The sequence below is a fragment of the Papaver somniferum genome, chromosome 9 (genome assembly GCF_003573695.1).
Source record: "Papaver somniferum cultivar HN1 chromosome 9, ASM357369v1, whole genome shotgun sequence".
In the NCBI taxonomy this organism is placed as follows: domain Eukaryota; kingdom Viridiplantae; phylum Streptophyta; class Magnoliopsida; order Ranunculales; family Papaveraceae; genus Papaver; species Papaver somniferum.
In genome coordinates this window covers 186,566,580-186,585,668 of record NC_039366.1, presented here as the reverse complement: position 1 = coordinate 186,585,668, position 19,089 = coordinate 186,566,580, and the positions used below count along the sequence as shown (strand labels likewise).

Genomic DNA, 19,089 nt, shown 5'->3' with positions numbered 1-19,089 from the left:
TACAAAAAAAAAAAAAAATCAAGTATTTATCAATTCCATCCTCTATTGTTCCAAAAATAAAAGAGAGTAGTCAATGTAAATAAGAGTCATGTAAAGAGTCATCTTTTGTTTTATTGTAATAAGCAAGGAAGGGTGTATGCCATTGATGTACAACGCGAGTAATTGTGAAATACCTCCAACTCATTCACAATTCTCGTAAAGTCCGGACAGCTAGCTAGATTTAGACCTTGGTTCTTAGCCTGAGAAACCACCCTAGCAACCGAACACCTACACCCCAAACAAACAGACCCTAATCCCTTTCCATCGAGTTCTTCCCCTTTTCCCAAAAATTTGCAGAGGCTCTGCAACTCCATCACCACCATCTCTTCCATCTCCACCTCGAACACCACCACTACCACCTTCCCCCGACAAACTCAGGAGTCAATCACCACCCTTGTATCTCCCTTTCTCGTCTGTAGCATCGAGTCCTGATGCTGCAAACTCGACAGTGAGAGAAGCTAGGGTTCACAGAGGTCTAGGGCTAGGCCAACAGTGCAACAAGAGCTAGAGGAGGAGCAGTAGGAGCAAGTGGAAGCATGGGTCAGCGCTCAATTGCAGAGGAGACAACGAATTCAAAGGGTACGGTGAGTTTTCCCCAATTTCCCAAGAACCCTAATTTTATCAAATTTGGGGGAAAACATTATAAACCCTAATTGAATGTTTTGGGTATAAATAGAGATGTAGGATGAGCGTATAAAGCATCTCGGGGCTAGCCAGTGAGCAATATTTGCAGTTCATTTTCAATTCATGTTGAATCTTTCTTATGCATAAAAGTTGAATGTGAATTGTATGTTGTGTAATGTGGAGCATGTTTATACCTGTTAGTATCATGATTACAAGCATGTCCATGTTCTAATTCACTTGCTAGGGCTTAGAGGAAGCTCTTGATCATATGCTAGGAATGTTAATGTATTTGTATGTTCTTTTATTGAGCTGATTTTCCTTAGGATGAATGCTTAGTCATTTGGGCTACCTGCTTGTGATCACATGTGCTGTTAGAAGACAGCTGATACTAGGAGTGGAGCTAGGTCTTTGGCCAAGAATTCAATCCACTAGAGAGACTGCCTTAACCCAAACTAGCTAGAGAAGCTAAATGCCTGTGATTAGTTGTGCTGATTAAAGACAACTGATGCTAGGGGTAATTTGGCTAGGATAGTTAGTAGAATCCTCATTGTAATCTTTCAGGAAAGAACAAGACATACATTGCATCATAATTTCCTTAGCCTAGGGTCAAGTAGTGGAATCAAAAGCCTTAGTACCTTCCTTTGAACTCAGGTAACCTTAGAAATTTAGAAAACTTTAGCAAATCCTCCAAGTCCCTGTGGACAAAACCCTTATTTACTTTTTCTTGCTTCAACTTCCCTGTGCACTTGCAGGCTAGTTTAGGTACTTCTTTCCTTTTACACCAGAAGACAGAAGGAATTTGGTTCCACCTATCAGAATGCAGGATTACAACACCAGTGTGAAAAAAAGAAGAAAGGTTACAGCTCGTAAGTGCAAGGAGAACAAGAAGGTGCAGGAAGTACAGGGGGTGAAGTTGAAACCAGTTGATAACTTGAAGATCTTGAAAGTACTCAACATAAATGAGAAACCCCTCGTGACCACTTTTTTCAGAAAGAACAATGAAAGGTAATTGGGAAATAACTGATGTAACCAAGACTGGTTTCATCAAAATTTTGTTCCAAGTTATGCATTGTTTCTCCTTTTTTTATCCATCATTGACTAGCTTTTTAAAAAATAAAATTAACAGGTCAACGGCGTGGGAGAATTTAAATCTTCAATTACATATATCGGGGAAGATGATGGATAATTTGATGAGAGAGGGTGACGTCGCAGGAGACATTATAGAGTTCTACATTTTGAAGCTGCAAAACAACATCAAAAAAAATGAGTTGAAACAAGATGGTTCTACAAAGTACCAGAGAGCTGTGTTTATAAGCACATTTGCCTATGTAAGTTTACTCCGAAATTCTTTAATGTAAATTTTTTGGCATAAAAAATAGTTGTGGAAAAAAAAATGATGTTGTTTATATGGTTAATTTTGATGGAACAAAGTTTGGTTTCATCAAACTTGCATGTCTGTAACTAATTAAGGAGCTTTTATCTGGTATTTTGTTTCAGACATGTCACTCATTAGGAAAGAAATGTGGTGCTGTAATAGAAGGCTTCATCGACAAAATGGATTATAGCGTGCGGTTTTTGTTCGTTCCGTTGCTGACATCACTTGGAGATGTAAACCATTGGACATTGCTTACTTTTGATTTTGAAACCGGGGAATTTTATCACTACAACTCCTTGGCTTCCACGGGAGAGGAATGCAGAAAAAGTGCTGAAAGCATGAAACAACGTATAGTATCAGCATTTGCACAGCACGACGCAAAGCTCCCCTGTGATCAGCAGGCAAGTCAGCCAACAACATACTCTTTGCACAACCCTACATGTTGTGAACAAATAGGGTAAGTTATGTTTGGAAGTTTATAGTTCACATATGCATATGCTTGAAATCATTACATCACTTGTAACCGAATGCTTTACATATAGATACTAATATCAGAACACTCTCACCTAGTCACTTTGTAACAATTGAGACATTGTTTTGGTTTTTCAGGAACGATTGTGGCCTGCATGTTTTCTATTACATGAAGAGCCTCTTGAAAGGAAACATGTCTACAGATGATATACGAGAAAAGGTGCATAATATGAGACCAAAGTTGGCGTTGAAGATACTCCTTGACAATATAGAATAGTACTCGCATGTCGTGCCCGTCCTATTGAACATTCAGTTTTAGTTGAAATTTAAATTACTTTTGAAATGGTTATTGTAATGATGATACTCCTTGACATACAGTTCTCCTTGCAGATTCAAGTTTTAGTTGAAGTTTAAAGTACTTGTGAAATGGTTACAATTTATATAAAAAACGATTTCGTGCTATTTCAGTTGTATTTCCTTAAAAGATTGTCTACAGAAATATGATGTCTCATTTTTATAAAAAACTATCCATAAATGATGTGTCATATATTTGCGGCACCAATAAACAGTAGACAAAACATCATCTACTGTGTTGTCAAAAAATATAGAAGAAAAAGTGACAGTAAAACAAGGGTTCCACCAAAATAAGATGAAACCCTTTCTGATTTCATCAAAAAAATGATAAAACCCTTTCTGGTTTCATCCAAAAAATGATAAAACCTGATTCGGTTACACCAAACTATAAAGGCCTGTAAAAATTCTGAAAAACTTAAACTTAATCAAACTTATTATTCTTAGACAAAATATAAAATGAAAACACCTGCAGCATATTAACTTCTAAAACAAAAAATATGAAATAGTAAATGAAACACATATTGTAGTCTAGCAAACGAAACTAAGAGTAAAATTCGATGACTTGCAGGAACCACATATTGTAGTCTAGTCGAAATGACTACAAGTTCTCATGAAATCTGACGAGAAGGGCATGTCCGTTTATTATGGGTGGTCAAAACCTTGCAGGAACCACAGGTTCTCATCTTCTTATTGGCAACTGAATCTGTATTAGGAATCCTCTTCTTCTTCGATGGACGTCCTGGTTGTGGTCCATTATTCGGACCAAAAACCATCGATTTCGGCGACACTGTCACGGGCTTTTCGACTGTGGGAACAGGATTGATTGCATGTTTATACGATTCTCGGTAGAACTTTACTGTAAAGTAGTGCTCAACATAATTGTAAGGATCTTCTCCATTCACCATGATGCAACGGACAGCATGGGCACACGGGAAACCGTCAATACACCAACAGTTGCAAGAACATGTTCTTCTTTTCAAATTGACAGTCTGTGTTAATGAAGCATGAACTTCAAACACATATTCCGACGACTTGGTGACTTGGTAGTTACATCCATGCATCTTGTTGTCGTGGAGTAGAGCTTCATATTCTGGACATAGAGTTTGACGCCATTTCATTAAGTTAGCAGAGTCCTCGCGACGTTTACACATTTGGTCCATTAGCTTCACCCTGATCTCATCAACCATGATGGATATAGGATTCTCTCTCTCTTCAACAACCGAACCATTGAAACTCTCAGCAATATTTGAACACAACCTACCATATCGTCGACCCTTGAAGAAAAAACTTTCCCATTTATCAAGAGGAGCTCTACTTAGATAGTCTTGTAACTTCTGATTTTGAACCTTCCTCAACTTATCCCAATTCTCTGAAAATTCTTTATGAGTAGAAGCATACGCACATTTCTTAAACAGTCCCAATACATATTTGTTATAAACTTTGCAACTCTTTGGTAAACATGTATTGATATTGCATTCCATATGCTAGTAGCACCAACCATGAAAAGCCTCAGGAAAAACAATAGGAATTTGTGTTACCAATCCAATACCTCGATCACTCACAAAAGTAAGCTTTGGTCGCAAAGGAGAAAGGACTTTCTTCAAATTATCCAAAAACCATTTCCAGTTCGCTTCATTCTCCGATGAAACCACACCATAAGCAAGAGGGAAGATTTCTGTAACATGAACAGAAATCATAACACAAGCATAAGATGCGATGAAAACCAAACATAAAAAATGATGAAACCAACATAAAAAAAATGATGAAACCAACATAAAAAAATGATAAAAACCTTATCATTATTTCCGGTTAGACCTGTTGCTGCCATCATATGACCAAGGTACTTGCTTTTCAAGTGAGCCGCATCAACGAATAATACAGGACGACAGAAATTGAATCCACGACTACAAGCTTCAAAACAGATAAACATCCTATGAAATTTATGGGTCCCTTCTTCAACTTCCAAAACCACGTGAGAACCAGGATTGGTTTCAATCAACTTGTTTTTATACCAGTTCAAGAACATAAAAGATTTCTCGTTCTCCCCCCATGAAGTATTCAGTGCATGCTTCTTACCTGCGTATACATAATAATGACTAATGTCAAAGCCGAAGTCTCTCGTAAAAGATTCCATAATATGCTTAGTTTTCTTATTAGGATCCTGTTTAATTTCATCAATAATCAAGCTACTAACTAGTTTCTTCGATATCCTTGGCATGTTAACAAATCCACCAACACAAGTATGCTGATTATTTAGTTCCTTGATAATAAAATGACTTCCTACAACACCATCAACAGACACAGCATATAAATGCCAGTCACATTTCTCCTCTTTGTTCTTATTAGCACAACGTGCACCAATCCTCAACTTCTCATTCCTATATACCATGTATTCATAACCAGCTGCTGCGTGATACTTCTGTAAATCACAACGAACTTGTTCAACACCTCCCGGAAACAACTGTTCAACTCCTTGAAAAAGATGTAACCAGTGAGCAGACTTCAACGGTTCCTTAATTTTATCTGGAACATCATAATCAATCCGTGGCTTCTCAAAAGGTATAATTCCAGAACTTTGTGGCTGGTCATCAAAAGCTATAATTCCTGAACTTATTGAACCAGAACTCTCAGCTTTGTGACTTACGAGTAACTCCATAATCCCTTCTTTATTATACATACTAAATAGAGCAAAACATTGAAGATCAAAATCAGAATGAATGACCTTTTGCTGATCATCAACCATGTGAAAAATTTCCATAGAAGGAGGAGAGAATTCACACCAACTTGAGCATATACTAGTCTTCAAATTAGCAAAAGACTCTTGGAGGCCAATACGAAGAGTTAAACAATCTTCTTTGTGACATACAAGTGCGAGAACAGAATCCATAATCTACAGAACAAAATGATGAAACCAAAAACAGTTTCACCATATGTGAATATCAACAACAATTTTTTTTTTTGAAAAACAGTTCCAAAGAGATGGAATCCTTCATAAGAACATCAACACAAACATAAAAAATCATATGCTAACATCAATTCAGTTTATTCGACAAGAGTGACTAGCAAATTCACACAAACAAAATAAAAAATCAACACAAAAAAGAGAATTGAATACCTGAAAAGTTGATTTATTCATTGAAGACGAAGATTAATACGAAAACGAAGATGATCAACACAAAGTTGATTGATTGTTCAGCTGGATTCTTCAATTCGAGATTCAATTTCAACTTGAAAAGCGGAAATATGATTTCAGCTAAATTGAATTGCAACCAGATCTCGAATAAACAACTGAATTTGATTCTTCTACGTATCTCGGATAAACAGATCTCAAAACTTGTAGCTTCTCTTCCGGTTCTTCAATCAAACCTAAAATTGCTCTCTGAATCTTTGAATTGAAATTGGGAGAAGACGATGACGAATCTTTGAGATATGGAACTGAAAAAAACGAAGAAAACTAGGAAAGAAGAATCGTAATTAGACTAGTATCTGATTTGTTTGGATTCAGAGAGAACAAATATTGTTTTTACTGTTTTCTTTTGGCCAAACTTTCCTTTGAAAAATGTTTTTATATAGGGAAGGTCAGTTTTGGAATTTAGAAATCAAATAAAAACTAAATTTTAAATTTGTTATTTGAATTGGGTTTTTTGTCCCAGTTTCGTTTGAAATGGTTTTTATTTGTTAAAAATAATATGACCGGTTTTTTCTTATCACTAGTTTGTTCACCTAGGAGTTTTGTCACTAGTTTTGTTTTGAGAAAGAAAAGTTATGTTGATTGAAAAATATTTACAAAAGGGAAGGGAAGATTATCGGGCCATAACTTCTAATTGGGGGCCATGGAATTTTGTTTGTCCCTCAAATTTTTCAGGGGTATAAAAATAGGAAGATGAATATACTGTTTTACCCTTGATTAATTTTTTTTTCAAGTAACGATCCTTCACCGACATTAACGACAGTTTAGGGTGGTCATATACATAATGATCAAAACAATAACGATTCTAAACTGTCATACACTAACGACTCTTTTTAGAGATTAACGACAGTCTATAACGACATTTCTAAAACATTAACGACTGTTTAAGTCGTCAAATGCGTAACCAAAACAGTAACGACCCTTCCAAAGGATCGTCAGGGAATTGATCATTTTTATGACGACCCAAAACTGCCGTACATTTCTGCCATTAATGAATCTTCGACAGTTTAGAGTCGTCACTTAAACAGTCTATACATTAACGACTGTTGAGGGTCGTCAATGAAAATTCTTAATACCTTGACGATTTTTCATACTATCTGGACAAAAAAAAAAGTTAGACTAAAAATTGCAGACAAAAAATCTGGAAAAAAAATTAAACTCTAATTAAGTAAGATTATCACTAATTAATTAAGATTATCACTAATTAATTAAATTTTAACACTAATCATTTAAGGGCATTTTAGCCATTTAAAAATATTTTTATAAGGGGTGACCCAAATTAGGTTCTGGTCACCTTTTTTGTCCTCTAGTTAGGCCTGTCAATGGATACCGATTAGCCGACATCCGATACCGATAATCCGTTTGCCGTTACTGCTACCATCCGACATAGTGGTAAACGGATATCCGATACTGATAAGCTGACGGATAATCCATTACTAACGTAGGTAGTGGAACCGTGTATTTGCGTTAGGTTTAGTTCCGTCATCCGGAAACATGCGTACTGCACGTGTAAATTCTTATACCTAGGGTTATTATGTTTGGTTTATCTCATTCTTCACTTCAGTTTTATCGACACAACAGAGAACTCAGAGAGAAAAAGAGAGAAAACTAGGGATGCTGAATCAAGCATCGTCTTCTCTGCCTTAGAAATCATCATCTTCTCTGTGTGATTACTGATTAGAAACTAGGGTTCTCTTCTTCAATTTCCTTTGAGTTTAATTTCAATCTTCAAAACTCAATTTTCAATTTAGGGTTTCTGAAATTAGGGTTCACAATTTCAGATTTGTGAAATTAATCATGTCCCAAAGCGAAAGAGGAGCATCAAACCATGTTGGGTCTTCACAAAATCTCTCTTTTTCAGTTGCATCACATTTACCTGCTGCTGCATCCAACCAAGTTCAAGCTTCTGGAGTGAATTCAATACCTGCTTCTATTACACCTGCAATTCGTCCTAGAGAAGAAGAAGAAGAAGATGTAGAAGTAGATGAAGACCCAGTTATAGTTGAAGAGAAGAAAAAAATGCGCTCAGTAAGGTCTGATGTATGGGTTGATTTTGAAAGGAAGGTTGGAAAGAAGAAAGTAAAAGGTGGGAAGGAGGTTGGGGTACTGATAGCTGAATGCAAACACTGTCACAAGAGAATACCTGCTCCCGGTAACCAAGGAACCAGCCGCTTGCATTACCATGCCAAAATCTGCAAAGAAAAGCCTGACAATAAAAAAGGACAAAGCAAGATACTTCTATCAAAACAGGTAATGCTCAAACCAAGTTAGCAAATTGGAAGTTTGATCCTGTTGTTACTAGGACACTAGTTGCCAAAATGATTGCTAAACATGGTTATCCAATCACTATAGTTGAGCATCCTTATTTTAGAGAGTTTGTTAAGTCTTTGAATCCTACTGCTAAGTTTTACACTAGGAATACAGTTAGGGAAGACGTCATGAGACTAACAACTGAGTTCAATCTGCAATTATAAGAACAATTTGAGAATATTACATTTAAATATAGTTTAACAACAGATATGTGGTCATGTAAGCATACAAAGGATGGTTATTGTTGTGTGACACTGCATTACATAGATGAGGAGTGGAATCTGGTTAAGAAAACACTAGCATATACTTTAGTGCCATCACCACACTCTGGAGAGGTTCTAGCATCTGTAGTGAAATCAGTGTGTCTAGAATGGAACATAGACAATAAGCTTTTTGTTGTAGCTGCTGACAATGCTAGATCCAAAAATGTTATGATGGAACAGCTGAAGAAATGGCTTGATAGCAAAGACTGTTTAGTTCTTAATGGGTATATGTTCCAAATGAGGTGTTGTAATCATATATTGCACTTAATTGTTGGGTGGGGAATGAGAGTAGCTGCTCCATTTATAGATGCAGTTAGAGAGTGTGTAAAATATGTCAAGTCAAGTCAGGCTAGAAAAGAGAGATTTGAATGTGCAATTTCCCAAGTTAAGCTTCCTGCTTCAAGGTCTGTCGGTTTAGATGTGGATACCAGGTGGAACTCCACCTTTAAGATGCTAAAGGATGCAATTTTTTGAGACAAGCTTTTGCTAGGCTAGCTGATTTGGATGATGACTTCAAGATGCTACCAACCTCTAAGGAGTGGCAACAAGGAGTACACATATGTGAATGTTTGGAATTGTTTGATGTCCTTTCAACCAAATTTGCTGGGATTAAGTATCCCATAGCAAATTTGTATTATAATGGGGTTCAAGAAGTTAATAGATGCATTAAGCTATGGTAATCAAGTGAGCATGAGTATATCAGAGATATGGCCAAGAATATGAGGATGAAATTTGATAGCTACTGGAAAGAAAGTAACACTTTGATGGGAATTGGAGTTGTTTTGGATCCTAGGTACAAAGCTAAATGGGTGGAGTTTGTTATGAAGAGAGTATATGGTGTGGAACACTATAAAAGTCACTATAACAAATTTGAGCTTGAACTCAATGCTCTTTTTTGTGCTTATGAAACTAACACTACAGCTCCAGATTACTTTGATACTGAAATGCATTCAACTGCAATTGAGAGCTCTGCAGGTACAACAACATCATATGAATTTGGTTATGATGATTTCATTATGGAAAACAATATGTTTGAGGTTGAGAAGTCAGAATAGGAGACATACTTAGCAGAACCAGTTCTTCCTAAAGGCACAGCCACTGAAGAAATGAGGTTTGATATCTTAAGTTGGTGGAAGAATCATGCTCCTAAGTACCCAATTCTCTCAAGGATTGTAAGAGATGTATTGGCAGTTCCAGTGACAAGTGTAGCATCAGAATCTATGTTTAGCATTGGTGGCAGAGTTCTCACATCTCACAGGAGTTCATTAGCTCCAGATCTTGTTGATGCTTTGTTTGGGTGATTGGCTGCCAGATCTCACTCTCAGTGACAGTGTAGTTGTGTTACAGGTACATCTTAATCTTTCTTTTTTTTGCATTTTATTGGCTTATTGCACTGACAATGACATTGCCAGCTTAAAATGTCTAACACTTTTGATTTTTCTTTCAAAATGCAGAAGTTCTGGACTAAGGAGTAAGGTAAATGCATTTGCAGATGCAGTTGGCACTTGGGACTTGGCAGAGGAGAATCTGGAGATGGAGGAGAAATGCATTTGCAGTTGTTGACTCAAATGGAGATGGAGATGTTTTTTTTTGCAAAAAAAACATGAAGATTATGAACTTGTTTTCTTGTGTGGCATGAACATCTGTATGTCTCTTTTTGGTGTGGCATGGATTTAGAACCTGTTTTGTTGGATTTTAAAGCTGTTATGTGTACTTGTTATGTGTTTTTAGCCTGTTTTGTGGTTGTCCTGTGACATACCGGATGACAGCGGAAAAATATCCGTTATCCGGTAAGTCCAACGTAACGGTAACGTTTTTGAATTTCCTGTTTCCGCCGGAAATGAACGGATAACGGATATCCGCTAACTTTTAATCGCAACGGCAACGGCAGAGCCTATTTCCGTTACGTTAGCATCCATTGACAGCCCTACCTCTAGTGCATGGCCCCAAATAATTCCGATGACCCCCAATTAAGCTAGGAAGATTATCTGTCATGCGTCTTCCCTCGTGGACACGTGCATTTCTCAAACAAAAAGAAACAAGTGACGGTAACTGCTTGTTTCTTTCCCATAAATACTTTAATTGAGAGGTAATAAATATCCTCCAAACCCAATAGACTTGAGAGAATTTTTCCATACTCATATTGTTTAAGAGCAGTGTAGAGAAAATGTCAAGTAGTCTCATTAATTATCACAATTGCACAACACAAAAAGAGATGAAGGTATGGCGATACCTGGATGTTGCAGCATTACTCAAGTTGGAACTGAATGATGAACTGCAGCCCATAAAATGAAAGAGATAGTCGCTTGCCTCTGAATTTAGATGTAATATTCGGACATCATACTTCGGCTCCAAAAGATGGACATCATACTTCAGCTCCAAAAAATCTAATCTCACAACTAAATTCAGTTCCCTCTTGAATGCTACCTGTGACCGTGAGATAACATAATACCCCAAACACAGGACTTTTATCTGGTTGCCATTTTGAACGCCTTAACCTCGGACTGCTTAATCCAATAGCATCCAGGCCCATTTCCTACCAAAAGTTGAGGTTTTGTTTGGTCAAATACGTTGAACAGATTTTCCTTGGTAATAAAGAGTGAAATGAGGTTGAGAGAAAGAAGACCAGAAAAAAGAAAAATATAAGCAAAAAAAAGAAAGAAATTATGACAATTAATCACCTGACTATTACAGACCAATAGGATATGACAGCTTTACACTTGACCAAATTACAAGCTTAAGAACATGATGATCAAAACTTCAATCACTTTTAGGTGAAATTACCACTATTCTGTTCTAGTTTAAACTAATTCTGATTTGTTGCTACACCATAAAAGGTGTTCGCGAAGTACTCAAGTTTGGCAAAGCCACCTCCTTCGACAACTCATCCTTCGCTGGATCCATAATATCCCATATGAATCCATTTTCCTTTACGAGGGAGAGTTTATCCAAATCTTTGTGCACAGCTCCAGACTCAGGTGCAATGTGTGCAACATATTTATCTGCATTGTTACCAAATTATTAATTACTAGCTATAGAATGGAAATAATGACTTAAAGAGCACTTGAATAGGTCTTCTCATATCCTTAACCAACAGGGCACAGCAGATAATCAGCGCATATACCTGCCAAGCTGCGAAGAGCGTTCTCAGCTGCCTGTTGCTGAGCATCTTTCCTTGTTTTTCCCTTGCCAACCCCTATCTTCTCACCACCGAACAAAACCTGAATCGGATTCATGAAACAATACAGATTATAATGAGTCAAGTGCAAAAAGTATAAGCAGTTCATCCATAATTAAAAACTTACAAAATAGAAAAGCTCTAACATCAGACTGAAAGCAAGGAAAATGGTAAACCTACCTCAACGAAAAGCTGCAGATCCTTACTCGTGCTTGTATCAAATTTGTACTCAACCTACACAGGAAAACGCAACATTATTTGCTATATCCTTCCGTCCTTTATGCCTTGATACAAAAACATTTAAGAAATATGTGGGGTTCAAAGTCTAAGCCGTATGACATACCTTACTGCCACACCTACGACCAATTTCTTGCAGCACTCCTATAGACATAGAGGGAGGAAACACTTTTCCAGTTTCATTTTCTCTGGTGGTAATGGACACTTGATTCAAATTTATCCCATTTTGTTCTGAAAAAGAGTATAACAAGAAGCAAGCATATTGATGAATGCGAGACACGAAATGGAGCGTGTATACAATTTGCCTGTTAAATATAATAGAGAGACCATTTTGATTGTCAATTGGTGAAACTTTTTACATACCTGACGGCAAAGACTGGCTTGACAGTTGATCATTAAGTTTCTGCCGTTTATGTCCCAAAAACTCCTGCATATTAGAAAGAATTTAACTAACTGGTTTGTTCCGTATGACTTGTATAATTAACTCTGGCTTTGAGTGAAGCGCCAAAACTAACAGTTGAATTCCGGTAGTCAGCAAGGCACAAAAGACGAACCTGTTCATTCTTTACTTGAGGTAGGGGAGGAAGAGTGCCAGAGGGTAAGGAATTCTCAACACTGCGATGATAACCTCGTTGTTTGTCAGGATTTGATGCACCAGCATCCTGAAGTTGCCTTAACGTTTGGTTACTAGGTCCCACGTTGGGGTCCTCTTCCACCAACCAACCTCCGCGACCCTGGACTGATGGTACTGCTACTTGTACAAATGGTCTTGATAGATTTGAAGAGTCACCCAACCCAGGTTCCCGCACATCCTGTCCGTGAGGCATGGTGATGATTCTTCTCCCTGATTCAGGGTATAACTCTGAAGGATTGACTTCTCGTCTCACAGAAACTCCAAGCAAACTAGGCTCTAAAATGTGTGTGGAGAACATGATGTGAGTACATGATGAAAAGAAAACACCACTAGAACATAATAGCAAAAAAAAAAAATTTAATCATTATACTCTGTAGTGGCACAAAGGTTCTCGGAGCCGACGGCCAGGTAACGTCGTGCGAGACAGTTACTGGTTGCTGCGAAATGTGAGGCCTCAAATCATGATTATTACCAACAAAAGGTGCTGCTGAATCCACCATTTTCTTGTCATCCTAAAATATAAACAAGCTAATTTTCATTATTGGAGACAAGGAGTGGTGTGGATAGTTGAAAAGCAAAGACAACTAATTTCTCAAACGAAGGGCATCAAATTTTCTTTAGTGACAAATAAGTGCAAATCAAAACTAATGAAAAAAACCAATGCAGACTCACAGGTTGCTTTAGTCTCTGTTCAACTTCAGCACCATGCATACCCTCAATTATGGGGGCATCTCTGTTGCCATTTGGTATAAAACCAGCATCCTGACAAAATAGGGAACTAACATGTTAACATTTGCGAATCTTTTACTGGTTCCAGTATAAAATGCAGCCAACTTGCTTACCTCTGACATCATAAAATCACTAACATCAGGTGGATAAGGCAAATTTGCAACTTCATCTTCATAGCAAATTTCAGAAATTTTTCTCAATAGATTTTCGTCAAATTCTCTGCCAAATATGTCATGTTTAATACATCAGATACTAAGAGGTAAATTGAAGATGATAACAATAATCCGATAAATAACCATATAAAATAACTGCTTTGAGAATAACGTACTTGAAAAACCCAGCTCTAACATTGCAGGCAACATTTCTTGCTACGCACAAAACCGGTACTGCATTTGCTGTCTATCAAGAACAAAAGAAGCCCTTCAGATTCAAATAAGATACAGAATTCCACTCACTGAACAAGCTTACGAAAAACCATAACTTAGTACCTCTGCCTGAGGAGCATAATATGGAGTAAATGCAGGTACAACATGAACCCGAGGCTGATCCTTATCTTCCCACACCTTCAGCCGGTCGTCAATCACCATTGCCATCTTTGGATGACAGATTCGATTTCGAAAGACATTTAGCAATGACTTCTTGGAGTCTACGGATTTATTAAGAAAGGGAAAAAAAAAAGGAAATCAGTACAAGAACTTGGTGAGGGGACACAAGAAAAATTGCATAATACAAAACGCATTTCTGAATCCCATTTGTTATTTCTATAAACCGAGAAATATGCATTGGAGAAGAGAAGGGAAATACAGGGACAGAATGACCACTCGACCCCAGTTAAAGCAAGGGAAGTGGGTATTTCAAAAAACAAAACAAAGACGTCTATATCTATATAAGATGCATTATGAATATCCAATGAGGTTCTATCTGCTCTTTTTGATTGATTATAAATTAACAGTTATTCGCAAGGTCTGCACTTGCACTCGCAGTGAACTTCGGGATTTTGGCTAATATACATAGAAAACTAATACTAACATCTTAAGTTTGAATCTTCTAATAGATGTTCAAGCACATTGTTCTTATTAAAAATCATCCGCATACCTGATTTCACACACACAACGCGGTCAAGAATTTGCTTATGGTTTATCAGGTGTGCCTCTGGATCAAGAAGCCTCCACATTTCTAGAGCATAATCTTTTTCAGCCATTGTACAAACATACACCTCAAAACGTTTACGCCCTTTTGCTGTCAAATAACTTCTTAAATCCTCCCAAGCAGGACGCAACCTCACAAGCACACTTGTGTCACGAACCTGCAGAAAAAAAGATGAGATGAATAAAATCATAGGAAGCACACATATGCTCCAAGACTCAAGAAATGAAACAAATCTGAAGTAATTTAGAGCGGGCAACTGAATGGATTGCCTGTTGTAACTTAGTAATCCAACTATGATATTTCAGCTAACAGACTGATCACATTCTAAACTAATTTACAAAGCAATAACACCACTATAACATAGTATTTCATGACTACAAACAAGTTGCCAATACGAAATGATGACTTCTAAGTAACCTCTCTCGAGAAAGTGGTGATCCTAAATTTCTTCTGGTAAAGGGCTATTCCATCAACATTCAAGCATTGTTGCCAATGGCATCTATCAAGGAACTATCATTCGGATCATACAATCTGAGAAATCCAGGTTTCACTAAGAAGTTATATCAAATTTAGACCTTAATAACAGGACATTACGTATGCCCTCAGGAGACAGGAGTAACATCTAATCCCTTGAGCATTACAAAATGTTTTAAAAGCATTTTAAAAGGTCACCTATGAGGTTGATTTTGAAAATGAGCTAAAACAAGCATATAGGTCAAGTTTTCATGGTTGACCTCATTGGCCTCTACATGGAAAACCAATTAGCAATCAAATTTACGCATACATAAGCCTGTTATTGACTTACTCAACTGCAATGAAAGATTAGATACAAACTCGAAGTTACACAAAACAAACAATGTTTAAAATCATAACAATGGCAATAATAAACAATTGAGAGAGGGTTTTAGCTCTTTTAACCTCTGGATTAATTCGAGTAAGAACAGTATTTCTATCTGGCAATCTTATAACAGGGCGAACAACTCTGTCATGACTATTCGATAACGGGGGAACTTCCTCAGGTTGAGCTTTAAGTAGTTTACCATTATCAAAAACTGTATCTCCTTCTAAATATTGTTTCAACAGTAACTTATCATCTATATACCTTTTGATTTCAGCCGTCATTCCTTGAACTCTAAACAAATCAGTTTCACATGATATTCTACGTTGGAGAGCTTCAATTTTATCCTCGAATGATTTCATTGTATTAGCAACGATAAGTGTCTCATCTAGATCAAAGACAATTGCTAAACATCTTAAATTCAACATCCCTACACAATATCCATATAAACCTAATGGAACAGAAAAACACCAAAAACAGGGAAACTTCTCTTGTTTACTTGGCATTGCTACCAAGTGTATCTCTTCATCTCCAATCACCACAACTGCAGTCTGCAACATTCCAAAATCACACAAAATTATTAAAATTCAATCAATTTAACAATCATTTCTCAAAGATTCTTGGCATTTTGAAAAAGATATTAAAGAATGGAACATTACCCTGAGTTCATGGAAACAAGAGTAATGCAGACGAGTTAATGGAGGTTGCTCATTGTTGATCGGATTTGGTAGTGGTGTTGGTTGTGTTGCAGTTTCGAGTTTGCAACGAATTGAGAACGGAGAAATAGTTTGGAGAATCGATAGAGGGATACATCTTTCACTAGACATAGACAAGTGACTGATTCGTATCTCATTATTCGGAAATTGAAAATGCTGTTGATTTTTGGCGGGTAAATTTTCCAATTCACCCAAATATACATCTCCGTGGTACACTTTACATTTAATAAACCCTAATCGACTCATTTGAAAACAACAAATTTTGATGCGAGAAATCCACAAATTTTTTATCAAAAATTAGGGTTTCTGAACCCTGAAATCTCTATTACTCTTCTTCTTCCTCTCCTTCTCCTCCTTCCTCCCCAATTTTTGCTTTCGCTCTGCTCTTCTTTTCTCTTTCTTCTCTTACAAAAAAAAAAGACTAGCGGTTTCTTGTGAGTTGTGAATGAAATCAATAGACCTATTTATAGGCGGAAAATGGGAAGTTGCGGGGGTGCTGTGTAAATTACCAAAATGCCCTTTTGTTGTGAAGTTCGGCACGCGACTGCTGACTAGGATTGTGTATATAAAGAGGGGATGGTTTAATGCGGTTTCCGTTTTGTCAGGTGTCGTAAAAAGCACTAAAATGAAGGGGAAATGCCGACGGGAGCTGTGTTGTTGACGCTAACATTTTTAGCCACTTGGTTGGTTGTTTTAATAACAGAAAAGAGGGAGAAAATTATTTAAGGCACTTTTGCTACTGATCACACATGAGAGACGAATTAACAACATTTTAGCAGTATTAAGTAGTGTGTTGGCGGATGTGGTTGGGGTCATGGGTTAGACCCTGCATTGGAAGATAAGTTTAGTGAGGTGGGTCTATCTATTCAGGGGCAGAACCCAAACCAAGCCAGCAAAATAATAAAATAATAATAATTAAACCCATTTAAACATTCTTCTTTTTTTTCACGTCAACTTTAAACATGGGAAGAATAGCACGACAACAACAAAAAATTGTGAATGACATCGCTTCAAAGATTTTGATTTTGTTTTTGACCAATCGTCATGGAAATGACATAATATCTAAAGGCCTATTAAATAGGTATGACTAGCGGCAAGTCCATGTAAACATTAAATGAGAACAATTTTTTTAGGGATCATGGTTTTTTTTTTTTTTTGAGGGGATCATGGTTTTTTTATTAGGCCACATTTTCTATAGTTATAAGGGGTGTCCTAAAGCATTGAAATGACTAACTTACTCTTAGCCTAATTTAATTTAAAACCAATCCAATAACCACCTATATATATAACCACCACCTCCCACCATCGCCGATTACCACCATCACCACCTCCGATTATCACCACCACCAACCACCGATTACCACCACCACCTCCGATTACCACCATCACCAACCACCACCACCACTATATATATATATATATATAGCTTAATTTAAAACATTAACAAAGATATTGCTTGTCATTCGTTTTTGGTTGAATAAATGAGAAGTAATCATTAAATGAGTTGAAAATGAAAGTTGCAGAGAGGTTTAAGGGAGAGTTTTTTTTCAGAAAAAAGTTCGGTTATCAAAAATTAACTTTTTCTTAACCTAACTCAGAGTTCGGTTGATTCGCAAAAAAATACTTTTAACCGAACTCCTTGTATTAGAACAACACAAGTCCATAAGTTTGGTTCCTTCGCAAAATAAGAATATCACAGAACTTTAGTTTACGGAAATAATGAGAAGTACACTAGCTCTGTTCGTTCGCAAAAATGTTAAGTTTTCTTTGTAACTGAACTCTACCTTTGAAACTTTGTAACCGAACTCTACCTAATTCGCCAAGAAATAAATTTCGTAGTAACCGAACGTTCGCCTAATTGCATATATGCATATATAAGCCCAGTTCGGTTGATTCGCAAAATATGTTGAAGTTTGCGAACCAACCGAACTTCTAACACTAGGTTACTTTTAACCTGCAGTTCGGTTGGGAACTTGGTTGCGTTGAAGTTGGCAAACTAACCGAACACACAAGATGTACTCAAATAAATTGTTAAGTTCAAAGTTCGGTTACCTACCATTTTATCCTAGGTAACCGAACATTACACTGTACGACCAAAACCTCCATTAACGAGAGAGTTCGGTAACCTGCGTGTTTGGAAAACGTAACCGAACTACACTTTCAGGTGTGTTCGGTTACATGTTCTTGACATATGGTAACCGAACTGGCCCAAATCTACATAAAAAATTTCATTTTTTTGAAAGTTTGGAGCAATTCAACCAACATTATCTAAGTTTGAAGCCTACCTGGGTACCCAAATACCCTTCCTCCGGTTGTGGTTGATAAAATCCATCGTTTTTCATGTTTTCCTTCTTCATCTTCTCTAACTTTACTCTCTCAATAATTCTACTTCTTTAAAAAAAAACCATCTGATTTTTTAATCTCACTAATTATCTTTAACTTAATCATCTCACTAATCATTACACTAACTAATCATCACCCAAAATTAATCAGGAGGGTAATTTAGGTATTAATATAAATATCTAGATAAGGGGTGACCTATATTTAATTCTAATGTCTTTACCCAAAATAAAACCATGGTCCCCCAAAAAAAACATGGTCCCCAAAAAATCGTTCTTAAATGAAGTTTCTCATGTCTTTACATTTTTTGCTTTTGTCCAACTTGTTTTTAATGGTTTAGCAGTTCATAATCTGTGTGTTAATGGTGTATTTTTGACCATCAAGTAGTCTGATGGTTCTCAAGCTTCTTTCTATAGGGGAGATTCAGGACGAACCCTAGTAATAGCATAAATTCAAGGCTAGTATACCTAGGTGTACTTTCGAGCGACCTTTGTTTTATGTCTCAAAAAAAACATCAAGAAAAAAACGAAAATTATAAAATCCGTTTCGCACATCTGAACTTTCAGTATGTTATGTATATAGTATCAGTATTGTATGACTTAGTAATGAATTTTTATATAAAATTCCTTCCAATTGCTTGAA

The 19,089-nt window shown here is 36.8% G+C and overlaps 1 protein-coding gene across 2 annotated transcripts; it reads right to left on the bottom strand.

Moving 5' to 3' along the window:
- Positions 1-10,765: 10,765 nt before the first annotated feature.
- Positions 10,766-16,518, bottom strand: LOC113310533 (RNA polymerase II C-terminal domain phosphatase-like 2). 2 transcript variants are annotated; one of them, XR_003341201.1, is made up of 15 exons: positions 16,051-16,518; positions 15,472-15,942; positions 14,500-14,710; positions 13,893-14,050; positions 13,733-13,803; positions 13,518-13,623; positions 13,348-13,437; positions 13,046-13,187; positions 12,596-12,951; positions 12,405-12,468; positions 12,148-12,272; positions 11,985-12,038; positions 11,751-11,847; positions 11,308-11,628; positions 10,766-11,162 (listed from the first exon to the last, which is right to left on the bottom strand). XR_003341201.1 is itself a non-coding variant. In XM_026559231.1 (14 exons), the coding sequence occupies exons 1-14, from the start codon at positions 16,351-16,353 to the stop codon at positions 11,450-11,452; spliced, it is 2,427 nt and encodes an 808-aa protein (XP_026415016.1). In that variant the 5' UTR covers positions 16,354-16,518; the 3' UTR covers positions 11,252-11,449. The 2 variants fall into 2 exon arrangements, 1 of the variants encoding a protein (XP_026415016.1); XM_026559231.1 differs by lacking the exon at positions 10,766-11,162 and having other exon boundaries at positions 11,252-11,628.
- Positions 16,519-19,089: the final 2,571 nt, after the last annotated feature.

Coding starts and splice junctions, on each gene's coding strand:
- LOC113310533 (XM_026559231.1), bottom strand. CDS start 16,353: ATGAGTCGATTAGGGTTTATTAAATGTAAAGTGTACCACGGAGATGTA. Junction 13,804..13,892: donor ATTATGCTCCTCAGGCAGAG/GTACTAAGTTAT, acceptor TGTTCTTGATAG/ACAGCAAATGCAGTACCGGT. Junction 12,952..13,045: donor AACCTTTGTGCCACTACAGA/GTATAATGATTA, acceptor CACACATTTTAG/AGCCTAGTTTGCTTGGAGTT.